Source organism: Lipotes vexillifer, unplaced genomic scaffold, assembly GCF_000442215.2.
Source record: "Lipotes vexillifer unplaced genomic scaffold, Lipotes_vexillifer_v1.1 scaffold1129, whole genome shotgun sequence".
In the NCBI taxonomy this organism is placed as follows: Eukaryota; Metazoa; Chordata; class Mammalia; order Artiodactyla; family Lipotidae; genus Lipotes; species Lipotes vexillifer.
The window spans coordinates 3,907,893-3,923,466 of NW_006789022.1; the positions used below are offsets into that span (position 1 = coordinate 3,907,893).

At 52.4% G+C, this 15,574-nt stretch overlaps 1 protein-coding gene across 5 annotated transcripts in view; it reads right to left on the reverse strand.

Annotated features, from left to right (window-relative positions):
• Window positions 1-15,574, reverse strand: part of FADS2 (fatty acid desaturase 2) — a 63,590-nt gene that overhangs the window by 5,596 nt on the left and 42,420 nt on the right. For all 5 annotated transcript variants that reach the window (XR_457060.1, XM_007462169.1, XM_007462167.1 and 2 more), the window contains 3 exons: window positions 10,390-10,515; window positions 2,742-2,802; window positions 2,273-2,349 (listed from right to left, as the gene is read on the reverse strand). Coding sequence is in view for 4 of the 5 variants with exons in the window: in XM_007462169.1 (XP_007462231.1) it covers window positions 2,273-2,349; window positions 2,742-2,802; window positions 10,390-10,515 (264 nt within the window). In the remaining variant the exon portion in view is untranslated. The remainder of the gene's footprint in view (window positions 1-2,272; window positions 2,350-2,741; window positions 2,803-10,389; window positions 10,516-15,574) is intronic.

Here is a 15,574-nt window from a genome sequence, read left to right on the forward strand (position 1 = left end):
GGGCTGTCGTGGGCATGGTAGGATGCCCCCTAGAGGCCAACAGCTCTCCATCCCCCCTGAGTTGTGACAATCAGAAATGTCTGCCAGGACTTCCCTGGTGGCGCAGTGGTTAAGGCTCCGAGCTTCCACTACAGGGGGCGCGGGTTCGATCCCTGGTCAGGGAGCTAAGATCCCGCATGCCGCATGGCGCGGCCAAAAAAAAAAAAACAAAAACAAAACAGTCTCCCAGATGTTGCCAAGTGGCTCAGTAGAATTGTCCCTGTTGAGGACCACTGCCCCAGGTCACAGCTGCACTTGGCACCTAAGCTCACTGTTACCATAAATCAGAAAACCACAGCATAGGGCATGCCTCTGCCCATGTGGGCCCCTGAGGGGAGTGCTGGGTCTGGCGCCACGCCTGGCTGCAGTCAGCTACAGTTTTATACTAGAAACCCAAGCTTGAACCCTACTCCCCAGCGGGAGAGCCCTGCCCTGAGGGGCCCGATCAAATGTCCCTGGCTGGGCCACCTGAGCCGGTTCAGGTACAAAGTCTGATTCCCTTTCCCGCTGTCCCTATGTAATGCTTTGTTCCTTAGGGAGTGAGCACAGTTTAAAAAATAAAAAAAGGATTAAATATTCATGTCAGGAGTCATTTGCCAAGAAAGCAGATTAAAGTGCCCCCAGCAGCAGCATCGTGGTCCCTTTCTGCTGTGACCCCTTCCAGGGCCCAGGTGAGCTCAGGTGCAGGAGATCTGGATTCCAATTTCCACCACTTAACTGATCCAGAAACTCCTTCCCTCTGGCCTGTACCTGCCTTGCTGGCAAAACAGGGTTAGATGACACGACGTAGGGGGCAGTGCTTAACCGTTCCCGGAACACAGCGGGTACGGATAAAAGAGCGTGTCTTAGAAGAGTGTAGTACAGGTTTTACCAGCACAGGGCTGGCAGAGACCTCAGAATCCCACCTCCTCCCCAAACAGCCCCACCTGCTCCCGAGTCCCAGGCCTGGCTCTCTTAGCAGAATCAGCAGGCACCTTTGCCAATAACGCCAAGGAGAGAATGTAAGACAAAGTACTCTGAAGCGCTTCAATTGCTGTACAAACATAGGACAGTGGTGGTTGGGGTGTGGGGACAGGATCCAGGCCGTGGCATCGGGAGGCCTCGGTTCTAGTGCCTGACCCACCCCTCGGTGTCACCTTGGGCAAGTCCCAAACTCTCAGAGTTTCAATATCTTCATTTATGAAACTAGGTTTTTTTTAAAAAAGACCAGCGATACTGACTCAGTGACTATCCTCTTGGTCCCGAGGGCAGGGGCCCTGTCCCCGTCCCAGTGAATCCTGCTCTGCCAAATGCAGTCTCTGCCTAGGGTCAATGCTTCACCCAGGGCATCCCATCACGGGCACATCGTCCTCTTCCACAGAACCACACCTGCACATCTACAACAAGCCAAGGACCTCTGTGCACCATGCTACGCGGCCCTCTCCAGGGTCCCTTTCTCTCTCTGGAGTTATGGGCTGGATCATGTCCCCTAAAATGAGTATGTTGAGGTCTTAATCCCCAGGACCTCACAGCAGGACCTTATTTGGACATAGGGTCCTTGCAGATGTAATTAGTGGAAATGAGGTCATTAGGGTGGGCCCTAATCCACTAGGACTAGTGTCCTTATACAAAGGGGGAAACCTGACACAGATACAGGCACGCACAAAGGGAAGATGATGGAAAGGGACACAGGGACAAGATGATGGTCATTCACAAGTCAGGGAGAGAGGCCTGGACTAGATCCTTCCTCAGAGCCCTCAGAAGGACCAACCCTGCAGACACCTTGATCTTGGACTCTAGCCTCCAGAACTGTGAGACAATGCAATTCTGTCATTTAACAGAAATGCCACTCAGTTTGTGGGTACTTTCTTATGCAGCTGTAGCAAACTAAGTGCCTGGCAGCTCTCCATTTACCAACCAGAGTGCAGTGTGACCCGGTCCACTGGGTCTTAGGGGCCGCACGGGGACACAGGAGGGCGATGGCTGGGGCAGAGCCTTGGATGGGTGGGCTCATACGTTGCCTTCAGGAACTTTCTGAGGAGCTCTGCCAAGGCCGTGGCTCTCCCAGTGGGTGCCCTGTGTGGGGGGATCTTCAGGGTTGGGGTGCTATGGCCTCCCCGGCAGCCTCAGAGCTAGTCCCTTCCTGAGGGTGACAAGGCAGCCACCCCAGGAGATGCCAGGGGCCCTGCAGGCCCCCAGGGTCCACTCGCCTCAGTCGCCCTCCTCCCCACACTCCTGGGCCCCCTGGACTCACCACCCAGTCTCTGTGAACGATCATGGACATGATGATCTGGTACTGGAAGTATAAGGGGATGAGCAGCGGTGGCCCAACTGCAGGAGAGAGAGGAGAGGCACTTAGAGGGCCTGGAAGATGGGAAGGAGCTGGGGGCAGAAGCCGGAATGCGGTGCCAGCTCTGCAGCTCCCGCGCAGAGGCGGCCGGGGCCCCGGTACCCGAGGAGGGGGCTGTGAGCAGACAGCACCTGCTGGCACCCCGCCCAGCGATCATGAGTGTGGGACCCTGGGCAGGTGTCTGGGCCAATGTCCCTTCTGTATCATGGGCCATGTGGGGTTTGCCTGGGATGGCTGCTGTGGTTCCTTCTCCTCTCACAGGTCTGGTGTCACTTTCTGGGTCTGGAAGGTTGTCAGGTGGGAGGGGAGACAGAGGGCCACACTGGGGTGAGAAGGGGGTCCGGGTGTGGTTGCGGGGTGCCCCAGCACTCACTCAGAAAGAAGTACTCATGCTGGTGGTTGTAAGGCAGGTATTTCAGTTTCTTCTTGCCGTACTGAGGAGAGAGCAGAGACCGTGAGCCCCCAGCACCCCACAGGCTCCAGCCTCCCGTGCTGTCCTCCATCTGCTCTGCAGCACCGCTCCTTCCTCCTGTCCAGGGGGCTTCTGTCCTCTGCACCCTGGGCTCCCAAGGCTGGGCCCCTGTGGGCTCCCGGCCACTCCGGCCAACACTTCCTCAGCCCTCGCTGGGCGTGCCGATCCCAAGCTGCATCCCGTGCTGGCCTCAGCTCACGCGCTCCTCTAAAGCTGAAGCTCCATCACTGCCCGAGGCCACAGGGGAAGCGGGCCGGCTGGATCTGAACCCAAGAAAGTGGACGCAGAGCCCGTGCGACAGGCACTAAATAAATGTTGAGTGAATGCACAGCTCAACAGTGCACGTGGGGGGCACAGACACCCAGAGGGAGCTCCTTGGCCAGTTTCCACCCCTTTGGGAGACAGAAAAGCTCCTGGGTCCCCCTGAGAAGCTCCCTGGAGCCCGCAGTGGGCAGGAGAACTCAGGTAAGGGCCTGGGGAATTGTTAACAGTCACCAGGCCGGGTGCATCTACTTTCCCGGAGCCTCCTGCAATTTCCAGGCTGGGACTTTTCACCTGAGGATGCCGGCGGGCCAGAGGTCACCACATGGACCACATGGACTCTTCGGGCCACACCTGGTCACCTGGTCCTACCCAGGGCACCCTGACACCCAGACATTCAAGTGAGATGGGCTGGGAGGGCTGGCTGGGGCGTGGGCACCCTCACTGTACAAAGTGGCTCAGGCCACACTGAACATGAACCCGGGTGAGGGGACCCACGGCCTCACAGGGCCCCTGCAGCTCCTTAATTCAAGGTCCACCCCCCCAGGGACCAGCCCACCTGGCCCTTAGGGGACTGAGACCAAAAGATGCTGCTCAAAGAGGGGCACCTGCGATGCTGGGGGTCTGCGAGGGGAGCCTGGGCTTCGACTCTGCCTCTCACCTGCGCTGAGACACCGCACAGGTCGCGGAGCCCGCCTGAGCCCTGTTTGGCATCCAAATCACTGGTTTTCAAGAGAAGCCAATGAGAACAAGGGTGTAAATGCCCGGGGCTGACCCCCGGGACACAGCTCCTCAGCCCCGCTTCCCCCAACCCCACCCCGAGCTCCGAAGGTTGGCACCGCTCTCATCCAATGATGTCCACTGCTGGGAGATCAAAGCATGATATGGATGGCGAAACCCTGGACGTCCTCTAGGCCTGTGCTCCTGTTCTTGACGTGAGAACACAAGAGGGGAGGGATTGCCAAAATCACAGGGAGAGCCCATGGACAGAGGGGCCCCGGTGGGAGCTAAGCCAAGCCTGTCCCCAGGACCTGCATCTTGGCACAGAGGCCATGGCCATGGCACACCCAGCTGAAGCACCACCAGAATCAACCCCTTTGTTCCGTGTGGCCCCCTGTGACTTGGCAGGGGTCTCACCCATCCCCAGAATGCACGTCCTTTGCACGAAGGCTATCAGTGAGATTGCGGCTGGCCTTGGAGACATCCCAGCCAGGGGACACCAGACACAGTTCTGGACAACTTTTCAGAGGAGGGAGGGATTAGAGGCGCCCCCTGAGTGGCCCGTCTGGTGGTCTGAGTTCTAGGGAGCATGAGGCCCATAGAACAGGCCCCCAGGTCTTGCTCTAACCTCCTCCCAGAAGCCAGGAACCAGGCCCAGACTTTGCAGGCTTCTCCAGCCCTGGACAGGAGCCCTCCTACATCTCTGCCCCACAGGTCAACCCAGGGGACAGCCCCAGGCCCAGAAGACCCTCGGGCTGGTCCAGCTCTATTCAGGGAGTGAGCATTGAAGGCAGCGCAGGCTGGCTGGCGGAGGGACCCCACAGAAGGACTCAGGGGTGGGCGCAGCTGGGGAGTTGGTTTGAAGCTGCATTTGCACAGCAAGCACCCTATTTGCACTGATCCATGGTGCCCTGTAGGGGGTGACAGGAGATTACACGGGGCTGATGCTCCCCAGCTGCCCCTGGCCGCTTAGCACTGCAGGCTCCCATGTGTGTCCCCTCAATGCCCCAGACTTTCGTGCGGGAGCTGCCGAGTCCCTGCCCCCAGGCAGCGGCAGGCCTCCTCTGTCCACCCCTGAGGGCTCCCAGCCTTAGAGAGGCGGAGGCTCCAGAGTTGGAAACAATCTGTTATTTGAGCAAATTGCTTTGCTGTCCCCGCGCCCTCCCACCCCATGAGCTTTGGGGTCCTTATTTGTCAAGTGGAGGTATGATGGGTACTTCTTAGGGCTGTCGAGGGCCCGTTGGCGATGGGGCTGTGAAAACACTCCAGGACTGTGGGGGAAGGCCAGTCACGTTTACACGTGCGCCTGTGTGTGGTAACATGCGAAATGTCATGGGACGCCTGTTCCCGTCTTGATGACCTCAGTTAGGGGAACTGCAAGGTCGCCTGTCAGGGTAAGGCTGATCCAGGGCACTAGCTTTCCTCCGAAAACCAGCAAGCACAGCTGTGGTTTGGTGATGCCAGGCTTGGCCTGGGGCCAACCTTCTGGTTTCTTGACTTTCACAAGCTCAGTTCTTTGCAACACTCAGTTGTATGTCATGGGCACAGGGAAGGGATGCGGAGAGCTGTTTCAGAATGTACCAAGCTAGGAGAAGGGGCTCCTGGCTTCTTAATTCATCAGGAAGCTGGAGGGATCCAACAAACACAGGCCTCTAGTGTCCAGCAGGTGGTGGCCCCAGGCAGGGTCCCACAGGACCTGGAAGCCCTGGCTGGGAGCCAGGCAGCCTGGGTTTGGATGGTGGCACTGCTTTTCTAGCTGTAGCCTTGAGCAAGTTATTTCACTCTCTCAGCCTTAGCTGCTCCATCTATAAAATGGGTTTGATGAGGGCTCCTGCCTCACAGTTAAGCAAGGATTAAGTGACGCTCCACGTGCAGCGCTCGGCACAGTGCTAGGCCCAGGGACTCAGTAAGAGTCAACCTTCCTCCCCAGTGGGGACCACAGGCCTGGAGGACCCACACGCCTCTGCCCTCCAGGACAGTCCTCATCACACACAGGGCGAAAGCTCGGGTCGTGAGGCCATCACAGGGGAGTTGCAGGAAGATAGGGGGTGCTTTCACTCGAGCTGCGGGCGAGGATCCAGGTGGCTTGTCGTGTCCAGACCCCAGGGAGTGGCGGCACATGCAGATCCTGCTTTGACACGTCCTCAAGCCGAGGCTGAAGGGAGCACAGGCCAGAGGCAGAGGGAGAGGGAGTACGGCTAGCCGCAGCAGCCTGTCTTCCCGGAGGCCCACAACCCTGGGCCCCGGCCAGCTGACCCTCCTGTGCTCAGCCTCTGCGAGGACCAAGGCCGGGCTTGGATTATGGGCTGAAGGGGTGCCAGGGGCATGTGCAGGGGACTTTTCAGCATTGGAACAAAATGTCTGAGGATGGGCTTCCCTGGTGGCGCAGTGGTTGAGAGTCCGCCTGCCGATGAAGGGGACAGGGATTTGTGCCCCGGTCCGGGAAGATCCCACATGCCGCGGAGTGGCTGGGCCCGTGAGCCATGGCCGCTGAGCCTGCGCGTCTGGAGCCTGTGCTCCGCAATGGGAGAGGCCACAACAGTGAGAGGCCCGCGTATCGCAAAAAAAAAAAAAAAAAAAAAAAAAAAAAAAAAAAAAAAAAAAAAAAAAAAAAAAAAAATGTCTGAGGAATGACCAGGCCCTTCCTTGTCTGTCAGGGGAAGGGGGAGGGGAGCAGTTGCAAAGCCCTGCCCAGACTCACACACAGAAATGAGGAACACGGCCACGGCAGGCATGCAAGGTGGCAAGACTCCAGCCCGAGGGCCCTGAGAGGAGGGCCACAGGTGCTCCAAGGGAATATTTGGTTTGTTCAAGAAGGAAGCCTGGAGGGTCAGCTGCAGACAGGCCGTGGGGCAGGGAGAGCCTCCCAGATGGGCGGGAAAAGCAGGATCTCAGGCAGGGAGGCAGAAACATCCCCAGCTTCTGAGAGCCCGTTTACAGAGCTACAGGGCTAAGGGCCTCCTCGTTCCCCCCCATGATATGGAAAAAAAAAAAAAAGTGGGTGGTGGAGGGGCAGGATGAGCAAAACAAGACCGTCCTTGACATCACCACGAATTCTGTTCTGAAGTTCCAGTAATGCCGTAAAACCCAAGCCAGAAATAAAAGTGTAGAGCGATTAGAAAGAGTCTAAATTTTCATTATTTTCAGGGGTATGACTGTCTACCTGGGAGGTTCAAAAAAGTCAACTGAAAAACAAGTAGAATCACAAGCAGACATAAGTGGACGCTAGCTGGACATAAGATAACTAGCCAGACATCAACAGGTTTCCTGAATACTGGAGAAACCCCTAACATAATGACAAAAAATAGAAGTTCCCTAGGATTTAATTGAAAAAAAAAAAAACCATCCACAAGACATATAAAGAAAAGGAGGACTTCCCTGGTGGCGCAGTGGTTAAGAATCCGCCTGCCAATGCAGGGAACATGGGTTCAAGCCCTGGTCCGGAAGATCCCGCATGCCGTGGAGCAACTAAGCCCCATGCGCCACAACTACTGAGCCTGCATGCCACAACTACTGAGCCCTCGTGCCACAACTACTGAAGCCGCGCGCCTAGAGCCTGTGCTCTGCAACAAGAGAAGCCACCGCAATGAGAAGCCCGCGCATGGCAACAAAGAGTAGCCCCCGCCTTGCCACAACTGGAGAAAGCCCGCATGCAGCAACAAAGACCCAACACAGCCAACAATAAATAAATAAATAAATAAATAATTTTTTTTAAAAAGGAAAACCTTTCTAAGAGATATAAAAAGGAGACTCAAGCATAAATAGAGAAAGATGTCTTATTTCTGGATGGAAAGGTTGAACCAAAAATCTGTTTGGTTCTCTTTGATAATCACTTGTTGTTTATTTATCTTAAGTTCATACATAACCTTTCTATAATGTACATAGGACTTGAGTATCCGGGGTTCTATAGCATCTAAATCTGTTCTATGTCGTTTCTTCTGATTCTCACTCATAGTGGCTAGCCTTCTGTGCTGTGCTTCTGATTGTGAGCTCACTGCTTGATATTAGCCTATGGGAATCTTCATACCTATGTTTGGAGACTTTCCTCCAAAGAGGATTTGCCTCTGCTTCTGCCAGGAGCCAGAGGGTGCCACCAGCATGGAACACTTCAGTCCTCCTTGAGGGCCCTGGCTTCGTATAGTTGCCCGAGATGCACCTCCCCCAGCTACTCCTGGCCAACCTCCCAGCTTCATTCTAACTTTTCTTTTGGAGGCAGGAAGTGGGTTTTGGAGATCTTGGAAGACAACGGGGCCTCAAGGAATCATGGCCTCTCTTTGCGGGATATTCTTTTTCTGTAGCAAGAAGGTTCCTCACTGCTCTAAGTCCACCATATGAGAAGGAGAAATTCTCCAATCCCTGGTCCAGGAACTAAGATCCCACATGCCACATGGTGCGGCCAAAAAATTTAAAAAATTATAAATTATAAATAAATAACTAAATAAAAGTGAAACCAGGGACTTCCCTGGCGGTCCAGTGGTTAGGACTCCATGCTTCCACTGCGGGGGGCACAGGTTCCATCCCTGGTCAGGGGACTAGATCCTGCATGCCATACGGCCAAAAAAAAAAAAAAAAAAAAAAAAAAGAAGTGAAACCATGAAACACTGAAATTATATGAAGAACTTTCTAAGCATAAAAGAAAGGTCCCTTCCAGGCAGCATGGTCCTGTGGACACCAGGGTATGGCTCAACCAGGAACCCAGAAACAGCTGGCCTTTCCTCCGAGTATGTGAGAGAAAGGATTTCATGGAGCACCGTGGCCGTGGCCATGGTCTTTCAAGGCCACTGGCAACTGGATGGCCAGATCCCCAAAACCTCCCACCGCACCCCCTCCGCAGAAGTCGGCATTCGAGAGGTGTCTAGGGAGAGATGTTGCAACAAGTTTCACCGGCCACCACACAGAGAGGAGAGACGCCTTGCTGCCAGCATCACTGGTGAGACTAGATTTTGTTTTCAGGGACACAGAGAGCATTTGTCAAGCCAGTCAACAGCTCTACAGCACGAAGCCTCACCCAGAAAGGGAAGCCTTTGTCTTCTTATCAGATGGACCCAGGTTAATCAGTCCTACTATCTAGACACCTCAAATCAAAGCGAGCAAACTGTTTCCTAGAAGGAAAACGTAAGCATGTATTTTGGCAGAGAATAAAATCCTTGCCCAGCCAGAAAGCCTCCACACTTCCAAAGTACTGAATTTTGGCTAATTTCCTCTGAACTGACAATGTCACAGAAAACCCATGTTTCTGCTCAGATATTCTGTCAGATAGATATGAAATAGGAGAGGGGGGTACCAACCAGAATTGAGGGGACAGGTTCTCTTCTCTCCCTGTTCCAATCCTTGGATGCCAACACTACTGGGAATACGACCAACTAAAGACACTGCTCCTTACTGAGGGTAAACATGCCTCTCTTGGCAAATGCTTATCGGGCCCCTACTCTGTGCGTGGTACGGTCACACTTAAGACCGACATAAAAGCAACAAGGATCTTCTAAACTTTAGTTTACATCACCAATGTATTTCTGAAAAGTAAAGCATATGTAGATATTTTTTAGAGGCTGTCACATAGAGGCTCTACTTTTTACAGAATGTTAAATGAGGACAGTCTTTAAATTCTTTAAATGCATTGGGGGGGGCCTTTATTCAAAGACTTAGCAACACCAATTTTTCCTGTCATAAAATAGTGTGGGTTACATTATGGTATAGAAATACGACAGAGCACTTGAACAGCCCCAGGTGGAGGCCCATACACTTCTGACTCCTGCAAAGAAGTGTACGTTTGGTGAGGCAGCAAGTTGCAGAAAAATTGTTTAAGTTTTAATTTTTGTTTTTAAAAAAGATATGTGTGTGTGTCTACACACATAGAAAATATCTGGAAGGATTTTGTAGTATGTTCTCAACAGTGGTCACCCTCAGGGACATGACACTAGAGGCAAAGGGGGGATGGTAGAGATAACAGAGGTCTCACCTCTTAGTTTGGTCTATTTCTGTTATTATTTAAATGCTTGTAACAGGTATGTTCTATATTTATAATAATACTAATTAAAAAAAACTAATGTAAAAACAAGGCAGTGTGATGGAGTGGAAGGAAATGGCCTAGCTGTCAGATCTGGGGCCTCATCCTAGACTGGCCAAAAAATGATGTGACCCTGAACACACACCCTCCTCCTGCCAAGCCTCGCTTGTCATCTGTGGTGAAGCAGGTGGGACCAGACCCTGTTGAGGTCCCTCCCAGCATCGGGGACTGTGACCCTCCAAGTAAGGTTTCCTGGGGCTGGTCTTCGGGGACCAAGCTTGAGCTCTGGAATTGTGCCTTCTTGCTAAACTGGAAGGAACAAGCCAGGAAATGCTCTTCCCCGGCCCATGGGAGGTGGGGAGGCATCTAACACTCTGATAAGGAGCTGCATCCATTATTTACACAGGAGGCCATCCCACAGACATTTCAACTTGAATAATTCAGGGTGTCCAGGAAAGGTTTTCGTGTAAACATCAGACACTCTCCACCCTACGGGATTCCTCCCCTGATCCCTGTGCAGGCCAAACACTCCCCATGGCCACTTGGTCCCCTTCATCGTACCTCAATGGGCTGCCATTTACCCAGGACAAACACATGCAGCATGTTCACATCCGGGTCCTTGTGGAAGATGTTGGGCTTGGCGTGGTGCTGGAAGTGGCGATGGTTCCACCAGTTGGCAGAAGCACCCTGTCGGGGGAGGAATGGGGGTGAGCAGTGCAGTCCTTGGTGTGCAGAAAGGGGATCCATGACAGGCCCAGCTCAGGACCAGTTCCCAGCAGGTCTAATATTCAGGGCTGACTTCTCCATTATACACAGGGCCTCGGGCCCCTGAGAGTCAGAATGCAGCCCTGCCGGTGCTTGGGCAGCCCCTCGGCCAGGACTTCCGTATGGAGCCTGGTCAGTCCCCCGCTCCAGGCCTATTTCCCTGATCATAAGACGGTGCTGGGGATGGACGGAGAGGCGCGTGCTTCAGCATGTGTGGTGGAGTCTCAGCTCTCTGCCAACACCGGGCGTGAGGCTCCACCCCGCTCATCCTCTGCTGGTCTCCTGTTTGCGTGTGTTGCACAGAGGGGAACACTTCTGTTTTGGGAACAGTTAAGAAGTGGTCCCTACCATATGACCCAGCACTCTGCCCCTACGTGTGTACCCAAGAGAAATGAAAACAGAGCCACACAAAGACTTGTATACAAACGTTCCAGCAGCATTATTTAAAATAACCAAAAAGCGGAAACAACCCAAAGGTCCATCAACTGATGAATGGATAAATACAATATGGCAGATGTGTACAATGGAATATGTTTGGCCATGCCATAAAAAAGTGTGAAATACTGACACGTGCTACAACGTGGATGAACCTGGAAAACACGATGCTAAGTGAAAGAAGCCAGCCACAAAGGATTCCATTTATATGAAATGTCCAGCACAGGGAAATCCACAGACAGAAAGATGAGTGGTTACCTAGTGCTAGGGTTGGGATGAGGGGGTTGGGAGGTGATGGCTAAGTGGTGTGTGGTTTCTTTTTCGGGCGATCAAGATGTTCCAAAACTGATTGTGATGGTGGTTGCACACATTTGGTTTGTACACTTTATTTTTGCCTTGCCTCGCAGCATGTGGGATCTTAGTTCCCTGACCAGAGATGGAACCCACGCCCCCTGTAGTGGAAGTGCAGAGTTTTAACCACCGGACTGCCAGGAATTCCCTGGTTTGTACACTTTAAATGCGCAAAATGTATAGCATGTGAATTATATCAAGAAAGCTTTTTAAAAACAAAAATGAACACCACAAGTGGTCCCTGCTCTCAGATGGCCCACAGAGTAGCTGGCAAGAGACAGCCCAGCAGCCAGACATGCCACTGCACTGAGAGGTGACAGCTGAGTCACACCACGCCCAGAAGGCTTGGCGGAGCTTCATAAACAATCACCAACAGAGCTTCCTGGTTCTAACGGGTAAACATAAAATTATGATTCTAGGGACTTCCCTGGCAGTCCAGTGGTTAGGACTCTGAGCTTTCACTACCAAAGGCCTGGGTTCAATCCCTGGTCGGGGAACTAAGATCCCTCAAGCTGTGCGGCACGGCCAATAATAATAATAATAATAAAATTACAATTCTAGCAGACAAGAAGCATTACATGAGTATTTCTTTCAAGGCCACAAATTTCTGTCTCACCAGCTCCAGCTCTGGGCACATTCTGAAGGCATGTCCCTCTACAAAGTCACCCAGTGACGCAAAGAAGGAAACAAGACTCCTCTGACTCTTCAGCGTGAGGACTTCACTGGTGAACTGTTGCTGGATCAATCAATGCTTTGGCCAAGGGTCTGGCCATCTACAAAAAGGCCTAACTGCGAAAACAAATATTTTACTTGGAAGACGTTTTGGTACAAACATAGTCTCTGGACCCTAACGGCCATGGGCGGGAGCAGCTCTGAGCAGCTGTGGCCTTTGCAGTGACCTCAGGCCCCTGTAAGCAGGAGGGCCTCAAAACCCAACAGGGCAAAAAAAAAAAGTCAGCGAATGAGAGCTTAGAGGATTAAGAAATCAGATGACACATTGACCTTTCTAGACAACAGGAACCAAATCCCTGGGAAGAGAGCGCAAGGGAGTCCCTGGCACAAAGAAATCAAGGGGCAAGGTGTGTACGCACGATGTTTACAATACACCAACCAAGAGATGTTTGTTGAATAACTGGAGGAAAGACAGGCTATGAGCACCACGGGGATGAGAGGAGGCAAGGTGGGGCCATCCCCGCGCCACGGGGATGAGAGGAGGCAAGGTGGGGCCATCCCCGAACTTGGCATCGGCTGTAACGATAAAACAGTTTTTGATGGTGCTGTTCTCTGCTGTGATTCTTCTCCATCCCTTCTTCACTAGGCTCAACCCTACGTATCCTTCCTGGGCACTGGGAAGCCCTGCCTGCCCTGGAACAGTGACTCAGTGCTGTGCTCTCGGAACGTGGCGCCGATGTTGCCTGCCCTGGGGATGAAGTGGGGAAGGAGGCGAGCCCTTGTCTAGCGAGGGAGAGTAGGGTATCACTCCACACTGGGGTGGGCTGACGGAGCTGGAAAAGTTTCGGGAGGCCACTCAGAAGGCCTGCCCTTGAGCAGCAGGCTGGGCAGGAGCGGGCCGGCCAGAGTGAGCATCCCTTTTCTGACAGAGGGAAGAGCCTAGGTGAAGGCCTTGGGGGAAAGGGAGCGTGGAATGTTCCAGAAGACAAAAGAAGGCCCCCTCGGTTGGGCCAGCAGTGCTGGGCAGAGCCATAGCAGACCCTGAGGCAAACTCATCAACAGTATTTGTAAAAATCTATGCTTTTGTTCATCCCATTTTCAACTGAGAGAACTGCCAAGTTTGACAATTTCTCTCAACCAAGTGACAGTCTTAAATAATGTTTTTTTAAATATTTATTTGGCTGCGCTGGGTCTTAGTTGCGGCATGTGGGATCTAGTTCCCCGACCAGGGATTGAAGCCGGGCCCCCTGCGTTGGGAGTGCGGAATCTTAACCACTGGACCACCAGGAAAGACTCTTAAATAATTAAAAAAAAACTTTTTTCTTTTTTAAAAAATTAACTAATTTATTTTTTGCCTGCGTTGGGTCTTCGTTGCTGCACGTGGGCTTTCTCTAGTTGCAGCGAGCGGGGGCTACTCTGCGGTGGCTTCTCTTGTTATGGAGCACAGGCTCTAGGTGCGTTGGCTTCAGTAGTTGCGGCACATGGGCTCAGTAGTTGTGGCACACGGGCTTAGTTGCCCAGCGGCATGTGGGATCTTCCTGGACCAGGGCTCGAACTCATGTTCCCTGCACTGGCAGCTGGATTCTTAACCACTGTGCCACCAGGGAAGTCCCTTAAATAATTTTTAATTAACTTAAACTGTAAAATAATAATAAATTCGGTTTCAGTATAAATAATCGATTTAAACTTCATATTAGGATTTTTAATATACCACCTTTCCAATTTTTAAGTAGTTTTCAACTATTTTAATGCTCTGGGAAAAAAAAATCAACCATTAGGATTTCCCTGGTGGCACGGTGGTTGAGAATCTTTCTGCCAATGCAGGAGACACAGGTTCGATCCCAGGTCCCGGAAGATCCCACATGCCGCAGAGCAACTAAGCCCATGCGCCACAACTACTGAGCCTGCGCTCTACAGCCCCCGAGCCACAACTGCTGAGTTCACGTGCCACACCTACTGAAGCTCGTGTGCCTACAGCCCGTGCTCTGCAACAAGAGAAGCCACCGCAGTGAGAAGCCCGTGCACCACAACGAAGAGTAGCCCCCACTCGCCGCAACTAGAGAAAGCCCATGAGGAGCAACGAAGACCCAACACAGCCAAAAATAAATAAATAAATTTATATTTAAAAAAAATCTACCATCAAAAAAAGAAAAACTCGAATACATACAAACATGTATGTAAGGTACAAGTTGTCCTTTGGCTTCAGATTCCAATATGGCTCAACACAGTCCTGATCTTTATTTGAAATGTTGGTATTTTGTTCATTGTGGATTCTTTTGCATTAATTTTGCTTTTTTTTTTTTTTAAATATTGCATTAAAATGTTACTTATCTCAATTCCTGACTCTTTTTGGTGTCCCCTTAAATTTTGTGCCCCTGGGACACACTTGTGTGCTCACTTGCCTCACCCTAGTTCTTCTGGCCCTGGTGGCCCCAGATAAGGTTGTGAAAAGGCTGTGGGTTCCAAAGATTTCCATCTCCAGATGTAGAGTCTAGATGGCGCCAGGCCTGGTGGTTTGCATTTTATCCTCAGTGCAATGCCAAACAGAGATTCGACCTCTCAGAACTGTCTTTGTACAGGATCACCCTTGGGAAGAAATGTCCACCGGAAGTGACATGGGCTGAGGAAAAGGGGGAGTTGGGAGGTGGAGGGCTCACCTGTGGAACCCTACAGCAGTGCAGGCTGACAGTAAGAAGCCGGTCCCAACATCTCGAAGCTTGCAGCACCCTGTTCAGTGCCCTCACTGTCTTGAGCTAAGACATCCAAATTGGCAGGGCACCTGAGGACCTCCCGGCAGCCAGCTCCTTTCTGTCCCAACAAAGGGACCAGAGGAACAGCTGGACCTACAAGGCTTGTCTGCAGCTGTGTGGCCACTGGGTGCCAGAGCGATTCCACGAAAGCTGTGATGCTCCTCGCTCTGGGGCACCCCTGCCCAGCCACACCACTGGCCTGGACACAGCACGATGGACACAGCTTGCAGCGGGCTGGGAAGCCATCAGCAGAACCCAGGTCCCTGACCTCCTGTAGCCTCCCAATCTGAGTACCCTGTCACCCCAGAGTTTACAAGTCAACGTTCTACATGGAGGCCAGTCTTCTGTCCTGACTGCATCTTCCGTCTGATCCAAGAGCTGTGTCCCAGGGCCCTTCAAGGACCAAGAGACATCAGGCGGGAAAAGCCCTCCCGCCCAGAGTCTGAAAACAGGACACAGTCTATCTTTGTTAAGTGTGTGAGGATAACATGGGTCCGGAGTGAAACGTTACTTTCAGTACCCAGGAGGGTTTTCTCCAACAGAAAAGAATATAAAATGAAACAAAGCGCTCAACTATGTGCAACCTTCACCCCTGAAATTCTGGAAAGAAACCAGGTTCTCAGACAGCTCCAGGCTCAGGTCCAGGCAAACTGCCTACTGAGGAACTGGTTACTAGTTCAATGGTAGTTCACACCCAACCACAGCCGGCAAGCCAGGAGCTGGATGGGGTCAGGTCGCAGGGAGAGACGATTAACCCAGACACGGAGCTCTTC